Below are 20,283 nucleotides of genomic sequence, written 5' to 3'. Positions count from 1 at the left end.
AATGGAATTTCATGGAAGAGAAGGATCCTGTCTGATGTTAAAGACAGTCTTTAGGTTCCTATTCATCTTCAGTTCCTATTACCATTATCTGTTTAAGGTGAATGCTTCTCTTTATGATACAAGACACCTTGACATTAGTCAGAGAAACAACTTTCTTGTTCAGAAATTAGTGACAGAGCACAGATCCAGCATTACTCAAAGGAAAAATCCTCATTACCACTGAAAACCAATAAAAATGTTTAATTGCTAATTCAGAGAGGAAATAACTCTTCAAGCGAGAACATCCTCTTGCGGAGGGAGGGAATACTATAGAGATAGCTTTATGTTGATTAGGAGTCTTCTTAATAACAGTATTTCTATGACTGATTTAATTTAGAAACCACTTAAATTTGTTAGCATGTATCTTCTAGAACAAGGATGTGACGTAGTGGTTCCAGTACATCATATATGAAAAAGAAGGAAAAAGAAGAGAGTTACCCATTGATGACACCATTTGAGTAGCCTAAATGTTCAGCAAAGGACTCCTGCAGAGTTAAAAACATTGAACAGATTATTACAGACTCCATCAGAAACCAAAATTAAGCATCCTTATTTCAATTAAATTAAATACACGTATGTTGGTGTTTCACTTCCATTATGGTCACACTCTTAGAATACACCCTGTAGCACTAGTCCTCTGCTTAATGTTTTCCTGTACTGCTATTATTTGAAATTCATGGTCTGCAGGAGTAATTTCTGTCAGCATATATCTTACCAGATTACAGATACAGTAGAATGTTTATAATTTATAGTAATTACCGGAAGAGCGATTTTCAAATTACTCAATTTCATAAATCAGTATCCAGAAGAACAAACAGTAAAAACTACAACATCATAGGTACTTGTTCATTTAGATACAAACGTAGCTCCACATCAGATATTTATGACACTTTCTATATATACATAAACAAATTTATGTAGTTTGGGTCCTACCGAGAGATGCTATATACTAGTATAGCTCTACTAGTATAGTAGACGCTATACTAAAAAAAAAAAGGTGGAAATAGGACAATTTTGGCAAACACGGTAAGAGATCAGCAGTCTGCTAGTTTTAAAGATCCTACCATTTGCATTTTGAACTAGTATCTCTATGTTGTAAATTAAGTCTAAGTAGATGTTAAGTTGCTCTGGAATGTCTTGAATTCAAATAAAAAGTCACATTTTAAAACAGCACCACCAAAAGACTAAATACTTTAAGACTGGACTTTAGATTGCCAATAAAAAGCTGGTGGTTCATCCATTTTTTTCTAAATACAACGAACTCCAGCACAAACAACATGGATAGAGTTGCTCCCTCCCACGCACAGAAGCTCCAACAGAAGTTTTCTGTTATACTAGCCATCTGAATAAAAACAACTCTCAAAATCAAACCTGGCAATCTTACCTCAATGTGTTGAAACATATATGGGTGATTGCATATCTTTCTCAGTTGCATGATAGTGTTCATTAGAGTTTTTGCACCACCTTTTCCCTATGGGGATAAACAAGGCAAATCAAGTGATTAATCTAATTTCCTAGTTTTTAAAAAGATATTTTTAGACTCAGGTATAAAAATACCTCTACCTCTAACCCAAACACCAAATCATTTTCAGAAAAAAAAAAAAAATCAACAAAAACTATAAGCTAGTTACCTTGCTGTATAATTTCACCTATCATAAAGATACTTCAAAATGTAAAAGGAAGACCTGGAAATAATTTGCAAAATGCATTCTGTCTCATATTCACAGTAAGAAGCAGCACATCTTCTGTCCTGCTTACTGCTTGAAACCATGTGAATTACTTTGGGTCTGAACCCTCCTAGCAGAAAATAGTACTAGCTGGATGCTTTTCAGTTCTACAGTGTCTCCTCTTCTACCTTTAACCTTATAAGGTTAAAGAGAATCACAATGTGATTCTCTTTCCAAGACAAGTCAAAATTCAAGGCAAGACATAGTGAAAAGGCTAGGTAAGCACATTACATGAGACATCCCGATATTTTACCAACTGTATTTTCAAAACCTACTCCATAGCAAATCCTTTTCAGAAGCAGGACTGAATTCAGACAATACTCAATTCAGCCATAAGACACAATGCCCTCTGAAAAACACTAAAGTATTACTAGGTACTAAGCTGTACAGCTGCAGTTCAGTTGCACCTGCTGGACACATGTTTGGTATCATCATATTACATCAACACTGCCAAACATTAGTCACTTTCAGATTCCATTTTGATTTGCTGTGATGTTATGAAACTGCAATCAAATTTGCCACAATATTCCAAGCTTACTGAACAATTTATTCAGATTTATTTGAAAAAAAAAAAAATCTCAGTGAAAGCAATTTAGCAATTTTCAAGAGTAAAATTATGTACTAATATAAATAAAATAAAATTAGCTAATACAGAAAAAGTACACTGTTCTATTATATTATATACTCCTAATACTCTACTCTTCCCTGGAAAGTACAATAAAATCATAACTTCTAAATCTAAAACTAAAATCATAACAAAAAGAGCAGGGATTTTTTATCTGAAGAGGCACTCCCAATATATTAAACGTGCTTTTATTCTTCTGAAATTCCTCTCAAATTTGCTTCAAAATGTAGTTTGTATTTGTTCTAAGAATTATTCCCTAGAGCTTTGCAACTCTATGAATCCTCTCTAATCTGAACTGTGTGCAGACTGGATTTGCAGAAAGACGGGACTTTTTTTTTTTTTTTTTTTTTTTTTTTTTTTTTTTTTTACTAACGCTAGTTCTTTAGTAACTGAAGCCAAGAGCACTCCATAAGCACTTCCTCTGCTGGTGACAAGTAGTATGGATAACACAGCCTAATGAAACAGTTACAGAAAAGAAAAAAAAAAAAAAAAAAAGGAAGGTGAAAGGGAGGAGAGGGAGGTGTTGAGAAAACTGCAGAGACAATCTGAAATGAATAAACAAAAAGCTCAGTATAGAAGCATGTACAGGAACATTATTGGAAGACTCTAAGATGGAGAATGAAAGGAAAGAGACCAGAACATGAAAGAAGTAGAACACCGTGATGCAAAATTAAAATGTGTAGAACAAAAGGACAGACATCAAACTACAAAATTTCATTTAAAATACAACAAAATAACATAAATTAATGTTTCCAAAGCACTCAAACTATGGATTTCAATGCCAATATCCAACAGTAAGTACCAGCTTTGTCTGGAATTTGAATAATCAACTGCAGAGTAAACAATCTGCATCAAACAAGCAAGGTAAAATAAAATACCAAATGCCACCCACTGTACAAATGCATCTGCAAAAGAATGCTGGAAAGATAGTATGCGATCACAACATATCAGTAAAATGCACATAATGGGGCCTATTAGGGTTCTGGCATGAATACAAACCTACATTCAAGCTGTTCTGTACAGTCTCTTAATCTATGAACTCTCATGGTGAATTCAATGTATTTCACATTTATTATAGCGTATTTTATATACACATGTAAACCAATGGATGGCAACCTGTTTCCTCTATATTAATTGGGTCAAGTGGGTCAAGACTAATGATGGCATAAACAGAATGTATTAATATGTATTCTAATATCCAATTATATGACTTCGAATCCTACTGTTCTTTTAAAAACTTTTTTATTAACAGATTAATTAAGTACAAATGCAGGCATAAAACCCTGGCTAGCCAAAACAAGGTTTATACTTAACTAATAGTTCTGGAAGATAAGACGAATAACCTCCTGTAGCCAGTGCTGCCACAGTTGCAATTATTCAGATAACTTATTTGATTAAACTCAGCCAAGGGAAGTGCTGTTTGTTTGGTTTGTTTGTTTTTTCAAATATCATCTATTTGCAGAAATGTATAGTATACTATGTACAGTGAATACAAGTAGTATTTTTCCACGTGAATAGAGAATAAAAGCTGAAGTCTTTTCAAACAGGTACGTCTGATACAGATTTTATTTCCCATGAGAGGTATATGTAGTAAGAGCTTACATATTAATTTTATGAAACAGAAATCATACAGTTAGCATGTAACTTTAATACATTGTTTTCGATTTGTTCTATCTAGTCTTTCTTTTGTACCTTCTTGTCTTTCTCAGAACCATCTGTAAGAAGGATTCCCTTGGCTTGCATGTGACGGTACAGGATCTTCTGAAGAGCTGACATATCACATTTGATCACATATTCCACCTAGTGTAAAAAACAGTACAGAAATACACTGACATAATAACATTAGCAGGATCTAACTGCAGGTTCTTGTCATCCTAAAACACAAAACATAAAACTATTACTCTTATCTATAACCTAACAGCACCTTTGATTTCAGTGAGCAGCAATTCAAGTGCAAGCACAGCAATAAGTATCTCAAAAGTTTCTCTATGAGAGTCACAATTATTAGACAGGTGGATTCTAAAAATATAACTGTAGAATTGCCAAACATTTGTTTCTCATTCTGTAATTTTAACGATTAAAAATATTTTTAATGAATTTTATTTTAATGTTTATTTAACATGTAGCTTAAAAAACCCTGTAGGTTTAATAGCCTGTGCACAGTATTATGTCTGCACAGCATAATAAAAACATCATCACTGTTCACCTAGCCAGTAAGACTAAGTATACCTTACACTGCTTATCTAGCATTATGCTTGCCGAAACGAGTGGAAATATTTTCTCCATATCAACTAAAAATACAGGGAATTAATGAAACACTGTATGATCCCCGTAATCAGTTTAGTTTCCTATCCATACTAAAGCAAGTTTTGACTGCATACTATCCTTAAATACAGTAACACAGGATTTCATACCCTAATTTAGCCAATTTTTTATCTTATCCAATTTCCAGATTTTAGCTACATTTTTAATAAGTGACACAAAAGAAAAATAATCACAAAATAAAGCTAGATTAATGGCTAGATATCTTGTAAGGGATTATTAAAAGAGTAAAGTGCCTAATAATTAATAAACAGAATAAAAATTATCATGTTATTTTCATCTCAAAAGGACAAGAGGATCAACTCATAGAAGAGCACTGAGTACCAATCTGTATGCAACTCCTAACCCCCACATCCCCAATGCCTAATAATGGATTTATCAAATACAGTGGCTTTAAGTGGCAGAAATCAGAATAGAACTAACATTTTCAATAGTATTTCTAAACTAACTTAAAATTTTTCAATTTATATTTCATTCTCAAATACATATTCCATAAGAGGATACTGAGCATCTGACAGTTGGAGGAACAGAAACTCACAACAGAAGTGTTCACAATACTCCAAAGATAAGAAAGAATTTGAAAATAAGCTTTTCCTTTAATTACTGTCACTGATCATCTGTACAGAGTTATTTGTTCATTCAGCCAGTGGTAGTCAACTCAAAACACACCACACGAAAATTTTATTTTTAGTATGGTGTTAACACAGCAGACTTTAGAAACAAATTTTTCCTATCTCACCTTAAAATTTACTTTTTTTTTTTTTTAATTTAGTTGCTGTTGTCATTTTGGGAAGGGTGAAAGGGAAAGTTGATATAAGATTGCAGAGGAAGACATGGTAAGGCATTGCCCACAGATAATGATCTTTTGAATCAGAGAATTTTACCTTCTGAGTTACAACGCTAAATACTGAGAATTGAAAAAATAAACAAAAACTTGTGCAATATTAACAAGCCACTTCACAGAACTCAGAACTCCTGGAATATTAATTTAGGATTAAATTGTGCCTGCTTAATAATGTCCAGAAATCCTTTAGGGATTTCTGTGAAATAGTTGAGAGGAAAAGGTTCTACGCAACTGGGGGAAAGGTGTAGGAAAGGAAGAGGGGAATAGACAGGACAGAATCTAATTCTCAGTCTATGGTCAACTCATTTACAATTTGAAACCAATTCCTACGGAAATAAGTAGCAGGCCTTATATAAACCATGGATAACTACAACTAGAATTAAAGCTGTAAGAATAAGGATGAAGCCTGAGAATGCAGAAGCTTTAGGTATTCAGAATTTCTCAGGTGCAAGCTTTCTTTGCAAGAAGTTATAAACAAACCACAGTAATAATACATGCTAGTAAAGTCTTCTGTAAAGTAAATCTGAAAAAGAAACATTACTTAACGCTTAGAAAAAGTATTAAAGCCCTTCCACAACTCCTCTCATTGCAAACCTTTTCTGGTAGTTGAGACTCAACCTCTTTCTTCAGTCTTCTCAGCAAGAAGGGTCGGAGTACTTTGTGGAGACGACGGATGATCAGAATAGTTTCTTCCTCATTTAAATCCACCTACAGAAGTTTATAAAAGTCACTACAAGACAACTCAGTATATTAAGTAATGTCTTGTCTCACATGAAAGGTGAGTATGTGCAGTAATTACTTGTATGTTACAATCAAACTCACTCAGAGCCAAGAAGAGATACTCAATATTATTTTTTTCTGGCATTATAAAAGGTGGCTTTTAGTTAATGTTAATTCCCTAAGTATCAGAGAGAGTTCAAGCACTACTGCTTCTGTATAAGCTCCATTTTGTTTTCAAAGTGTTTTGTTTCTGATGTTAAAAAATAAAACCAAAAAACTGCCACAGTACCCTTTCTCCAGTCATGGCAAATGGAGCGTTGAACCACTGTTCAAAGGTGCTACAACTCTTGAAAATAGTTGGGAGTAGGAAATTGAGAAGAGCCCACAGTTCAGGCAATTTGTTCTGTAATGGAGTCCCAGTCAGCAGTATTCGCCTAGGGGCCACATAATGAGTGTTCAAGACCTGAGTCAGCTTGCAATGATGGTTCTTCATTCGATGGCCTTCATCTACTATCATATATTTCCATCGAATCTGAAAAAAATAAATGAGGAGAAGAGGAAAAGCTAGGTCAGAGAGTCAATTTCCTTCCAACATGTGTAGACCAAAAATATTTCAAACCTGCAACATTTATCATTCTCACTTATGAGGTAAAAAGAAAAACACAATCATTATTGAAGCATCAGTGGCCTCAAAAGAAGCAAAAACAGGAACATACACTAGGTATGCTAAACCCAACACTGATGTATGAATTCTTACTTGAATTGCAACAGTAAATAGCTAATTTCCCCCATTTCTGGGAAAGAGTTTAAGGTGACTGGCTCTTTAAGGTCAGAATATGGTTTAGGCAGGAGGAAAAAGACTACAAAATCTCCAAATAAATCTGACCGTAACAAGAACCTTGAACAACGGACATGAGCATTTTCAGTCAAAAAAACTGTACTTGCAAACAACAGCAATGAAGCATATGAATGTATGAACATATGAACCATATGACTAGGAAGGCCTCAGTTTGTATTCCTCTGGTACTTTCATAAATGCTAACCAATGCCATTTTCCATGACAGTGCTGTTCCTCCTATCTTTTAGCAAAGGAGGAGAAGTTAAAGGTAGAGGTAAAGGAAAATTCTATAGTCTCAAACTGGGTTCAGAATCATGGTAAGAAAATGCACTGCCTTTGTATCAGAGAGAAAATAGCTCATCTATCTAGTTAAGTAATAGATTGAAACAAAGTGAAAATGAAAAGCAAAGGGACAGTAAGTCCATGCTTTCTGTACATGGCCGAATACCAACTTAGTCTGCTCTGTGTGTACATGAAACAGCCTGACACTCAACTAAAGCTTTCAAATACATAGATTGGAGAAACCCTTATTGACAGTTTTGAGCCTTTAATAACTGGGCAACGTGCAGTGAAGAGTCTGGAAACCAAAATCATGATACATATAATTAGTTACCTGAGGAAAAGCATGACATGGCTGGAAAGGATCTAATAAGAGCAAGCTTCAAATCAAAAACAGAATGAAAAAAGCAAGCATAGCACTGCAGATTAGAATAAGTGATATTAAGCAGAGAGGAGAAAAAAAATGCATTTTTCCAAGGGCAGGCAGGTCTACAGTATTGATAAAGTCACACAGCAAAAAATTACTAACCTAACCATATTCAGAAAAATCCCGGTGAATACAGGGAGAAAATGTAACTGACAAATCGAGCATAAACAAAGGAATGGAGAAGTGTGGTTTAACTTTACTGAAAGATGAAATAACTCAGGATTTCCCTATAAAACAAAAACCTTCAAGTGGTGCATAGCAGAAAAAAACATATCTTAGAAGTCCTGCTGTTAAAAGACAGTGATTATTACCTTAGCAAGGATATGTTTGTCCTTTATTATGTACTCATAAGTAGTTAAAAGAACATTAAATTTTCCACTTCGAAGCTGAGGAACAAGTGAACGGCGCATCGCAGGTGTACCCTAAAAGAGAAAAGAGAGTAGTTATTTGTTCTTCTGATGAAGTAAATAGATCCATCTTTTTATGAATTAGCAGACAGAGAAAGCACATGAACTAGTAATCCTACAGCATTGCAAACAATACATTTATACATTCCAGACTTCTTCAGAGTCCTTTCCCTAACTGGCTGCTAGATTGTAAGACTTTGTTTATGAGAGACTGAAAATATGCTAGCAGTCTCATCTTATTACTAATTGTTTGTCTTAACCATTACTACAGCAGCCAAAAAGCAAAGTAGTCAGCTAAGTATAATATGTAAAGTATTTCTCATTTGTATTACTCTCATTAGAAGATTTGCAATGTGATAATTAACAATTTTCTTCTGCATTTCACTATCTGAAAGTAATTATAGTTTATTACAGTCATCTTCTTAGGATGGTTAACTCTTACTGCTTAGTACATGATATATATGACAAAATTTTACAGGCAAGCAATTTACAAATGCATGCACAGGCAGGGGAAAATAGGCTGTATTTTCATTCCTTCAACTTTATAATCATATAAAAACAAATCAAACCTTGTAAGATATCTTAACCACAGAAGGGGCCCATTTGTCAAATTCGTATGTCCAGTTGGATAACGTCCTACCATAAAAAAAAATTTATAAAATTTATTTGTAAAGTAAATTATTTCCTCTGAGCAGTTGCTTAACTTTCAACACATTCCATGTAATCAAGCTACATAATTAAGAGGAAATAAAACAAAAAAGCTTTGTACACTCTAATAAAATACATTCATCAAAGAAAAGAGGAAACGAGAGAAAGTGGGAAGGCTGTGTTTCTGATCTCATTCAGGAGTCTCTTCAAAATCTATTCAGAATAGTATTCTACAGGAATATTCATATTCTTGAGCATACTAAGGCCAAAAAGATATCCGTGAACAGAAAACAGATTTGCATATTACTTTATGCCACTTATGACCCACAAACTGAGTTTGCAAATTTGCATATATATCTTGATGATGTTGGCAATAGCATTCATCTGTTTTCCACTCTAATGATGTTATCACCACCCAGTGAAACTATGCAGATCCATTTTTGCACTTCATTTCTGCCATAAGGTCACAACAAACAGCTTTTTAAACAGCTAGTCTAGCTGCCAGCATGATATTGCAAAAATAGATCTATTTATTTATTTTTAAATTTACTGGACCTATGACAGTAACAACTATTAATCTGGAGGAGGGAAAAGGCAGAGAAAGAAGGCTTTTAAGATGTCTACAGAAAATAAATTTCAGCTCCTTTCTTCTAGAAACAGAATAAAAGCATTTCAGAATACTTAAAAGAAATTTGAATTTTTCTGTGCCTGCATGAAAGCCGATGTTAATGATATTCTCCCTTTATTTTTAACTTTGTTATAGAGTTTCTCCTTATACTAAAACTCATCTTTTGTACTCACAAAATACTTTTGTACTCAGGCAAATCTGTGGTATTTATGCTAGTTAGCTACTAATGCAGCAGAGTGAGAAGACAGGATACCACAAAAAGAAATCATAAGAGATGACCATGAATATATGCCAACCCTTCCAGACATTTACATGCTCTGCGCAATCGGTAGATGAATTATTTAACAAAAAGGCCAAGGAACTTCTATACAAATCAAGACTTTTACCATGTACACAAAGAAAAACAAACAAACCCTGAGATACTACATCTGTTTTACGATGCCTGACAGTTCTTATTTGAAACACGGTATTTCAGATCACTGAAAGCCACACCTTGTTTTTTTGGGAAAGGAAAATGCATTAGAAGAAATCTATAAAACAAGAAGTGCCTGGGAAAGCTACAGAAAAAGAAAAGGAGGTGGCATGACAGTCATAATATGGTCAGCTGACCAAGGTGTGAGGATCAGACATCAAGACTACACAATGGGCTATCTATCCAGTACTTAAAAGATTACCCTACATCAGTAAAGCATGATTGCATAGTATTTGGTGGGGTGGCAGCTGTTTAAAGAACTAAGTAAGCAACAGATTTTTAATATCACAATTCAAGTAGAACAGGGATCTGCAAAGATGTACTATTAAAGGAGAAACATTCCCCCCCTGTGGCTTAAGAGTAACTAACAGTAAATTCACTACACATTTCACTAAAAGAATAAACATTAAAGCTAATGGAATAAGGTGCTTTTATTAGCCATCTGGTCACCCTTCCAATGCTAGACAATTACCTGGGAAGACATGATCAATAGAAGTACAGAACACATGCTCAGTGTAATCCTACTGTGCCACCGCAACTTGTGATAATGTTAAAAACAACTGTGTATTCCTAATAAAGCAATCTGCAATGCTTACAGTGATAACAACAGAATGAGATCCTCTACTTACGAAAGGGGAACAATGATGAGATAGGGGCCATTGAGTCTTTTGTGCTCCATCAAGTAAGTGATGAGTGCAATAGTCTGTATAGTCTTTCCTAGTCCCATTTCATCAGCTAAAATTCCATTCAGATTGTTATTATAGAGTGAAACCATCCATTCCAGTCCCTGGAGCTGAAATGAAGAATAATCATTTGTGTTATATAAAACCCATACAAGTAATTAACACTGACAGTACAGAAGTAAAGGTTCTAATGACCTGCCTACTTAGATGCTGGATTTCCTTCAGTAGTACTTAGAAGCATGGGAATCCCTGGCTAGCTTAACCCCTTTCCTGTGTCTCTTCTTCCCCTACTTACCCACCCCCTCAGCCCCCACAACAACAGACACAACAACAAAAGCTTTCAAGGTAATTTCTGGTAACAGAAAAAGAAGTCATCCACTCCTGTTCAGAACCAGTAAAGCTCAAAATATAAAGTCAGACTTTATATATGGAGAAAGGTTTTTTTTGTACTGTACACAAAGCAACATAGGTGCTCACATGTAAGACTGATGAAGAAACACAGCATTACACAAGTTTGTCCTTCAGCTTCAGCACTGCAAAATTTTAAACTTTTTATGCATATTTAATACCATTTGTCTGCCTCAATAAAAATCTTCCAAAACCAAATCTGCTGAGTCTGTGCAATAAAATTAATTTTAAGTCTCTTCTTGTATTTTGTTCCACCTCAGACTTCCCAACTGCATCACTGTTATTCTGAACCTCTTGTGGTACATGTCCATTTAGTGTTTGCTGTCTGTAACTTCACATGTCAAAGAATGCCCCCTTTTCTTCTATTATGCCTTATATACACAATCCCAGAGCTGGAAAGAAGCCAGAGATATATAGCTCAGAAATGTCTACATAACAGAGTTTTACATTCTAAGGAGTACTGCTAGAAAGCACAATCCCAGTATTGCATTTCCGGACACAGATTATTCCCTTCTCATATGGCCTTCCATGTATGTAACTAATACATCATTCATAGAAGTGCAATCTAAGCTTCTGCGTCAAAGATCCAGACTTTCAGTGGGTCTCACGCATAATGACAGAACTAAATTATGGTATCTGAGAAAGTTCAGGGAGAAAGCAATATATGTTTGAAGTAACCTTCTGTTGCCCCTGCAAGAAAGTATTCAAAATAATGTTGATGATTTACTGGCTTTATGTACATGCTGTTTGATTTATATTTGGATACTAAATTCTCTGGAAGCTACTTTTACTGACCTCAAGACACCAAGAGTTGACAGATTTTTTTCTGCCACTGCATGCTTCCCTTACAAAGTAGCTTCAGAAACAAGAATAAGGACACTGTCCTTTCAGTATCATTCAGCTTTCTCCACTGACATACACTGATACATCTGGAAAAGTCAATCAGACCCAACTTAACAGTAAGAAACTCGGAAAAGCAGAAAAAATAGTTAAGATGGAAAAAGCATATGAAATATAGAGGACAGAGAAGTACAGGGAGACAAGGGGACAGCTGCAAAACAGTCTCCTTCAGAACATTCTTGCTAGAATCAAGGCCAAGTCTCAATGCTCCTTCCATAAAGCTCCTTAGAGGAGCGTGCCTCTTATTTCTAGTGGTAGCAATCACTGTAAAAAAAAACACACTAGGAAGAACAAAACTCCTGATTCAATTGCTAGATATCACATTAAGCATCTGAAGGACCTGCTCTAATTGGTAATCCCTGTGAGTATGTCTGACTCTACAGACTGAATTATTTTGCTCTGTAACACACACGAAAATTGTACACAGATCTGCATAAATTAATAACATTTCTGTGTAAGTAATTAGAATTTAGGAAGTATAAGAAGTGTCACAATCCTGTCCATGGGCATTTTAAGCCAATACAGACATCGCATTAGTATTGTTATACACTGACTTCATTTATTGCACCAAATAAACCTTGCCACACAATGAATCAGGATTATGCAGTAAACAAGGCTGCTGAATGCAACTGTTGAATTACTGCTTCATTTGGTGCAAAGGCTAGACAACATATTGACAATGAGGCAGCAAAAATAAAGAAAGTCTCAGAGCTGAGAAAGTGCCATATTTCTCTGAATGATTAGATCTTGTCTTAGTAACAGATCTCCTCAACGGTGCCAGAAAGGTTATTTAACCCAGCATTTTCAAAATCAGTCACTGAATGACAACTTCCTCTTTAGGTGAGGGCTCAAAGCAAGAGAGCTAGAAGTGCTAAGAATTCAAAGAATTTAAATTCAGGGGGAGTTTTGCTATGAACAAATAGGACCATGCAACAATTCAGTCTCACTACATCAATCCCCTGCCCAAAGCAGATTCAACCATGTTGCTCTGGGCTTCATCTGGTCTAAGACTGAAAACCTCCTAGGATGGAGATAAACCTCTCTGAAACCCCACTCCACTACTCTGCTGTCCTTGCAGGGACGATGTTTCACCGTATAACCAATCTGAACCCTCTTGTTTCAGCTTATGTTCACTGTAGCTTGTTCTCCCATCATGTGCCACTGTGAGGAGCTCAATATAGGAATACTGAACTGATTCAATAATAGAGAACCAGCTTAACACTTGAATTTTAATTAGCTTAAACAAGCTACTGCATTGATGGCAGTGCTGAGAACCACAGGAAGCAGGGACTGTAATCATAATACTCTGCACACTTAGGAAACAGTCTTCCTTCTAGTTCTTTGCAAGTACAAATAGATACATATCTTTATGACACTTTGGTGAATAAGTACTACTTTTTGTTTTATGTGGATATACAAATATAGTGGCCTGACTGCATAAAGATGCGAGTGTTGCTGGAACTTCCTAGAAAACTACGCAATATCACAACTGCTGAAAATACCTGTCAAGGACATTTTCAATTGTACATGAATTTAGCTTATGTCAGAACAGAAATTCTTAGTTATTAAATCCACTGAATGACTGTAAAGAGTATGTGACACCATCCTCCATAGTAAATGTTTTCCTTGTTTCCAAATTGTAATGCATCAGTGTATTACAATTACAATTGAAATATTGGGATTTTAATTAAAAGATTAAATCCTGAAGTTTTAAATATTAAAAGAAGAAAAATACTATTAAACTACCAGAGACAAAAACAGTAAGAAGAACTGAAACTCTAGGTCAATAAGAATAACAAAACCAAAACTGTTGGTCTACAATGAAAAAAAGTTACAATGTTACATGCATAAAGTTGTATTATTATTCGAGCACTATACATAAAACATTATCTGATAGGTAACTACCATTTCTCTGCCCACATGATTCCCAATTTCTAACCTAATTGAATTCTTGTGCTCCTTAACAATTTTTTTATTTTTTCACCTGAAATATTATATTGAAATATATCTAGCACAACACAAATTTTAAACACTAATGTTTCAATTTCTCACCTGATAATGTTTTAATGTGCCATTAATGAGAAGAGAAGACTGCTTTTCCACCCTTTCTGTGATCGCATGTGCAACAGTGTAGTAGGATTGAGACCCTCTAGCACTATATTGCATACTATATTCATCATCCACATCTTGTTTGGCTGTCCTGGAAAGCAGACAAAGAGCTAAAGTAATTTCCCACAAACAAACAAACCAAAACCAAACCGCCATACAGTTTTTTTGACCATAGCTCACAGATGTATGTGTAAAGAAACAGTGCAAATCCCAAACTTTGTCAAGTACACTGTATGGTGCGAGGCAGGTGTTTTTTAGGAGCACACAATTAATACCAAATGATTACATTCCATCTTCTGCAGATGTTCTTGTCAGACAAGCAACTAGAACTCACTGTAATCTACAGCAAGCTATTCTTGGGGAAATCCCTTCTAAGAAATCAGAATTCATAACAAAAAAGCAGGTAAAAAAAACAGCAGCTAAAGAACACTCACTCAATGATTTGCTTAGCATCTTTCTCAGAAACTTCCTCACTGTTAGGATCCAGAAGTATCTTCTCATCTGCTTCTAACCTACTCGATTCTTCCTCATCATCCTGCAGCAGACAGAAAAATAAAAAGGTGTGAGCGAGTGCAATATCTTCGTAATTCGTACCTTCAGTGGGCGTTCACAAATTGGTAGCTTTAATTGGTCAATGCCCTATCACAAGAACTTTAATCATGAAGTTCACCTTACACCTATGCTACAACAGAATTGCACTGTGGCATAAAAGATACTAATTTTTGACACATTAATCAACATGAAGTCACAATACTCTGAAATAAAAATTAATTTCCACTTTAATCATTTTATTTTAAAAAGCCTTCTTCTGTCTACCCTACTAATGGAGTAGATTCCAAACCATTTGTATTTTTATATTGTATTCCAGATTTATGCTAATTTATTACAGCTTAAAAAAAGTGGAAAGTACTGCTGTGGTAGGCTTTTCAATTTTAATTAAAAACAAATTGTACTTTTATCGTCATTTAATTTGCCCTCTGCCTATAGTTCCAATGGATAACCAGCAACTTGAATTCTCAGAAATGAAGCTGAACAAAACAGTGTTCTGAGGTTAAGTGTATTCTTTTGAAAACAATTTCCTTAACTATAAACAACACCGTTGCTAAAGAGTCTGTGCTAAAAATGAGGGCACATTTCTTTTTGACATTCCTCCTAGGACATCACATGGTGTCACCCAAATCTGACAGGTTATCAGGCTCTCACCTCCTTTCTTACTGGACAGAGTCTTATAAAATTACATTAACAGTAATTAGTCCTACAAAGACATATATATGTTCTTAACATTAGATAGCCCAATCAGTTTCAGTGTCTGTTTGGTCTACTACTGTAAATACTCCTAGACTTACAAGATCCAAATTATAGCTCTACCACTACCCTGTTAACTGAACATGGTCCTTCTCTACTTCCCAGTTTTCTCTACTTTAGAAAGTTCTCTGAAAAATGCTGTGCAAGCATTGGCATTGAATATGCACAGTATCTAGTGTTACGATCCTGATGGAAGCAGTTACAGAGGTAACTTGACTGCAGTGAGAAGGATTTTGACATAAAATAACTGCTCAACACAAACAAGAGAAAATGACTGCCAGCCTAAAAACACAGCCTGGAAACCAGGCCTGAGAACTTGGCCTTCAGTCTGGGAACTTAGCCTGGGAACCAAGGGCATCACTTAAGTGTGACTGAATACATAATACCAAAGGCATCCTGAAGATACCACTGATAAAACGGAACAATAAATAAAGCACAACTTATCGCCTAAGAAAGTACGATCAATATGAAAAACAAATTTTTTGTTTAAAGGAAAATAATAAATATTATCATTGCCAGTCTCACAAAGAAAACTAAAATTAACAGCACCTATTTGGTCACCAAAGTGGTGGTGTCCTACGCCCTCTTGTGTTTCAATGAGAAAATGAAAAATCAGAGCCTGATTTTTACTCAAGACAGAGCTTCTCCATCTGAGAAGCTTCCCATGCTGCATGTACTCCTTTCTCTCTATTGTTTGCTTTAGTTTCTCTTCCCTCTTCAAAGAGGCTGAAGCTTCACTAGAAGTCTGATTAACTCTGTGACTCCCCGATGTCAACACCTGAACTCTGTGGCACTCCACACCTCACAAAACAGACCAACTTCAAAGTGAGACTCAAAGTGAGACTGTTGCTTTGGTTGCCCTTCTGGGACCATTCCTGGGAGTGCTCAGTCTCCTCTCAGATCAGTTTTAGATTCCCCTGCACACTTCTGGATTCTGTTTGATTTGCTTGATACCAGTAATTTTATGAACTTGAATGTAGTACAGTAGTGATAAATATAACCTACCATAAGTCTATTTGCTGTTATAATATTACTAAGTTTGTAACCCATTAATATTTTCACTTCCAAAGTATTATTAATATGTTTGTTGAAACTGTAATTATCACCAAGCCATATCTGTTGCTATCGTATTGATTTTCCTACCTCAAAGTGCCTACTGCCTCTAATTGCTGCTACTATTAACTGGCACAATATCCTTAATATTTGTTATATCTAACAGCTTTTTATCCACACACACACATATTTATATGTGCCTTATTAATCATGGTATTCTTGCTAGAGTTGGTTGGAGTAATGAGCAAGAGTAATGAGTAATCATTAGTAAACAAAGCCTCCTGTTGTCATGTAGCATGGTCACTGTTGTGATCCATATACACCTGCAGGTCAGCTACAAATCCCTCCCCACACCTTTTGGATCACAACAGACCCTTCAGGGTCAGGATCTTCCTATGTCTTAATGTTAAGCGTAAGGGTTTGTTGTTTTTTTTTTTTTTTCCAAAATTTTCTAACAGTAGTATTTAATTCACCACTGAAGTACTGAATCAAATATACTTAGTTTGAACTATCTGAACCTAAATCTCTGACTTCTTAAAGAATATAATATATAAATAACTATGTGAGTTGGAATTGCCAATAAAACCTCCAAAATATGAACATTAAAGATGTTAACTTTATTCAGCACAAAGCCCCCACACAGCTTTTTCTACTAGACATTTTAAAACAGGAACTTGCTTATACTCTGAGTCAAGATTATTAACAATCAGAGTAAACTATTTCCCTTTCCTCTCCCCAGCTTCCAGTTAGGCATTTGCAGCATATATGAAGGACAACTTTTATGAACTGAATGCAGTTACAAATCCAGTTATCTTTCCTGTTTGTATTATTCTTAAAACAAATGGACACATGCTATTAACTTCCCTTCCTTCCTTACGAAAAAGGAAGAAAATATCACATGGGATATGAGCTTGTTTTTTACTGCATTACTTGTCACTATCTATCTATATTTGTGTATTTAAAGACACATACCTCCTCTTCATATTCAGAACCACTTTCATCTTCACTGTCTGACCTGGGAGCAACTTCATAGCTGTAAAGAGCACACAGAATATGGATTACAGATAATAAAAGGATGAGGGATTAGATTCAGTAAATGTCCTACTCAGCTTACATATAGTAAATTAAAATGAGAATGGAAAGTCAAAAGAGAAAAAAGAGTAACTAGGACAAGCCCACGAAAAAATACAAAAGCAAATTGGAAGAAATAGCCCATTTGTACACTAACTACTTACCCAGGGTTCATTTCCAGCCACGCATCCAGTTGACTTGCTTTTGGTGCTTCTGGTCCAAGAAGAACTTTGCCTGTTTCAGTGTGAGTCACTTTGACTGGAAGGTCACTCATCTGACTGCTCTCATCTATGGGCTAAGAATTCAAACGAAATTTCACACCATAAGGCAACTAAATTTCATCCTTGTCACGCATAATGACAAGACAAAATAGCATCTTCAAAAGTACAAATCCGTACAAGCATCAGAGTTTCATGAGAAGACACAGCTTCCCATATGGCTACCAAGCCACACTGACTCACAGTATTTTTGTGTGCAAATTATCTTTACGTGAAATACACAAATATAACAAAATATTCCAAATAAATTTAAAAGAGCAAAGTTGAACAAAAGAAACTGCTGATTTTTATAAAAAACACAATGTATGTATCTGTACAGTTGTTTAATTCCAGTTGTTTATACCAACAGACATCTGCAACAAAAAACATGCATCAGCTTTATAGACTATTCTCCTATATGGAGAGATAAGGATGTAACAATTTCAGAAACTTTTTAGGTAAAGAAGATCTAATTAAAAGATTTGGTGTTCTGACTTCTTCAATTATGCCCATAAAGCATCTGCAATCAGAAGTCATTTAACTAATTACAGTGATCTAACATATCCAAATACAGATGAGCCTATTTTTTTTTTCATTTATTTATTTAATCACAGAATTTCTACTTTAAAAATTCTTTGCTTTCTACTACTGCTTCTACTGAAGCATCCTTTCCTAATTTATATGAACATGAAAAAAAAATCTGGTTATACAAAAGTGACTGAGTGTAAAACCTGCCTCCTTTCCACAAATTCCAGAAGTTATAACAACGTTACATGTATTTTCCTTCTACAATTTCAATTATATTAAAGGATTTTACCATAGCTATCTAACATCAGAAAAAACGTCAATTGAAAGAATAAAAAAAGATGAAAAGTAAATTAACACAACATTCTGAAATATTTATATAAAAATAGTGCTGTTTTTCTTTTCCATTTTAACAGAATAGTTCTGAGGCAGAATATACTGGGTTACCACAAAAAATCTTATGCAAAGAATTATACAGAAAAGGTATTCATTTCATTTGCCTGAGTAAGAAAGAACATTCAAATCTTAAGCCATCATAATACTGGGGCAGTGATGCACTGGAATAGGTTGCCGAGAGAAGCTGTGGATGCCCTATCCCTGGAAGTGTTCAAACCCAGGCTGGATGGGGCTTTGAGCAACCTGGCCAGGTGGAAAGTGTGCCTGCCAACGGCAGGGGGGTTGGAATGAGATGATCTTTAAGGTCCCTTCCAACCCAAACCATTCTACGATTCAATACTATAATGTATCCTATGCCTGAGAGATAATTAACGGTGCCAACAATGCATTTTTTTTAAATGAAAAGCTAGAATGTATTGAGTTTACAACTACATTTGAAAAACTAAATTACATCTACACATGGGTTGCAAGAAAATTATTTATTTTTAAGCATATAACAAAGCCAAGAGGCATTCCTCATTGATACATTAAATAAATTTCTATTTCAGTTTTCCATTTTTTGAAGAGAAACAACCTTAGCATAAATGCTTGTGTGGATAGTTCTTTTTCCTTGTTAGAAACAACAGGTGTTAGAGCATTTATCTCCATGATTTATTGCAAAGCTATCTCAATGGCACTCATCACATTAACAATCACCGTAAGAGTTGTAAAATCATAAAATTCATACCTCTCCATCAGGACCAAGACCAGATGCCATTCCTTCTGCATTTTCTTCAGCCTTCTAAAATAAAGAAGCAAAGAGTAACATGGTCAGATCATCAGTATATAGCAAATACTTTCCAGAATTACAGAATCATCTAGGTTGATAGAGACCTCCAAGATCACTGAGTCCAACCTCTGACATAACACTAGCAAGTCCTCCACTAAACCATATCACTAAGCTCTACATCTAGACGTCTTTTAAAGACCTACAGGGATGGTGACTCCACCACTTCCCTGGACAGCCCATTCCAATACCCAGCCCATTCCAATACCTAACGACCCTTTCAGTAAAGAAGTTCTTCCTAATATCCAGCCTAAACCTCCCCTAGCACAACTTTAGTCCGTTTTGCCTCAACTTGATGTTATCTAAGCACTTTGGACCAAAAATAGGTTTCGTTCCATTTCTGCATAGCCAAGGATGCATATAGTTTAGTGAGGGTAGATATACATGTAGATAGAGATTTGTACAGTCACTATCACACAAGCAAAGCAGTTTGAGTATGGTTATCTACAAAACTGTACTCATCCTAATAAATCTACATCTAGGAAATTGCTAGCCTCCAGACCTAGAGCTTAGCACCTACAGACTGTGCTAATATAAATAAAATAGCAATTTGTTTTCGTGGGGTTTACTATAAATTTCCTCTAATCTGATTTAAATTCAGTTTCAGAGATGTCACCAAGCATCACAGAGTGTGTATTTGTGTGCACACTTTTATTTGAGGTATGTATATGATTTATTTTTAAATAAATTAATTAGTCTGACAACTAACAACTAGTGGTATTTGGGCAATTCTTTGCACTGTCTCGATTAAGTCCAGACCACAATTGCTCAATT

The 20,283-nt window shown here is 35.2% G+C and overlaps 1 protein-coding gene across 4 annotated transcripts in view; it reads right to left on the bottom strand.

Moving 5' to 3' along the window:
* SMARCA2 (SWI/SNF related BAF chromatin remodeling complex subunit ATPase 2) overlaps positions 1 to 20,283 on the bottom strand; it is a 120,211-nt gene that overhangs the window by 54,990 nt on the left and 44,938 nt on the right. For all 4 annotated transcript variants that reach the window (XM_084305369.1, XM_084305371.1, XM_084305370.1 and 1 more), the window contains 13 exons: positions 19,411 to 19,464; positions 17,670 to 17,800; positions 17,407 to 17,467; positions 14,511 to 14,611; positions 14,020 to 14,167; positions 10,606 to 10,769; positions 8,798 to 8,864; positions 8,133 to 8,243; positions 6,567 to 6,809; positions 6,152 to 6,265; positions 4,084 to 4,191; positions 1,424 to 1,510; positions 478 to 524 (listed from right to left, as the gene is read on the bottom strand). In XM_084305369.1, the coding sequence (XP_084161495.1) occupies positions 478 to 524; positions 1,424 to 1,510; positions 4,084 to 4,191; positions 6,152 to 6,265; positions 6,567 to 6,809; positions 8,133 to 8,243; positions 8,798 to 8,864; positions 10,606 to 10,769; positions 14,020 to 14,167; positions 14,511 to 14,611; positions 17,407 to 17,467; positions 17,670 to 17,800; positions 19,411 to 19,464 (1,436 nt within the window). The remainder of the gene's footprint in view (positions 1 to 477; positions 525 to 1,423; positions 1,511 to 4,083; positions 4,192 to 6,151; positions 6,266 to 6,566; positions 6,810 to 8,132; positions 8,244 to 8,797; positions 8,865 to 10,605; positions 10,770 to 14,019; positions 14,168 to 14,510; positions 14,612 to 17,406; positions 17,468 to 17,669; positions 17,801 to 19,410; positions 19,465 to 20,283) is intronic.

The sequence above is a fragment of the Netta rufina genome (assembly GCF_964035555.1).
Source record: "Netta rufina genome assembly, chromosome: Z".
In the NCBI taxonomy this organism is placed as follows: domain Eukaryota; kingdom Metazoa; phylum Chordata; class Aves; order Anseriformes; family Anatidae; genus Netta; species Netta rufina.
The sequence above is the reverse complement of the archived record's forward strand: the minus strand, read 5'-3'. Positions and strand labels throughout refer to the sequence as shown.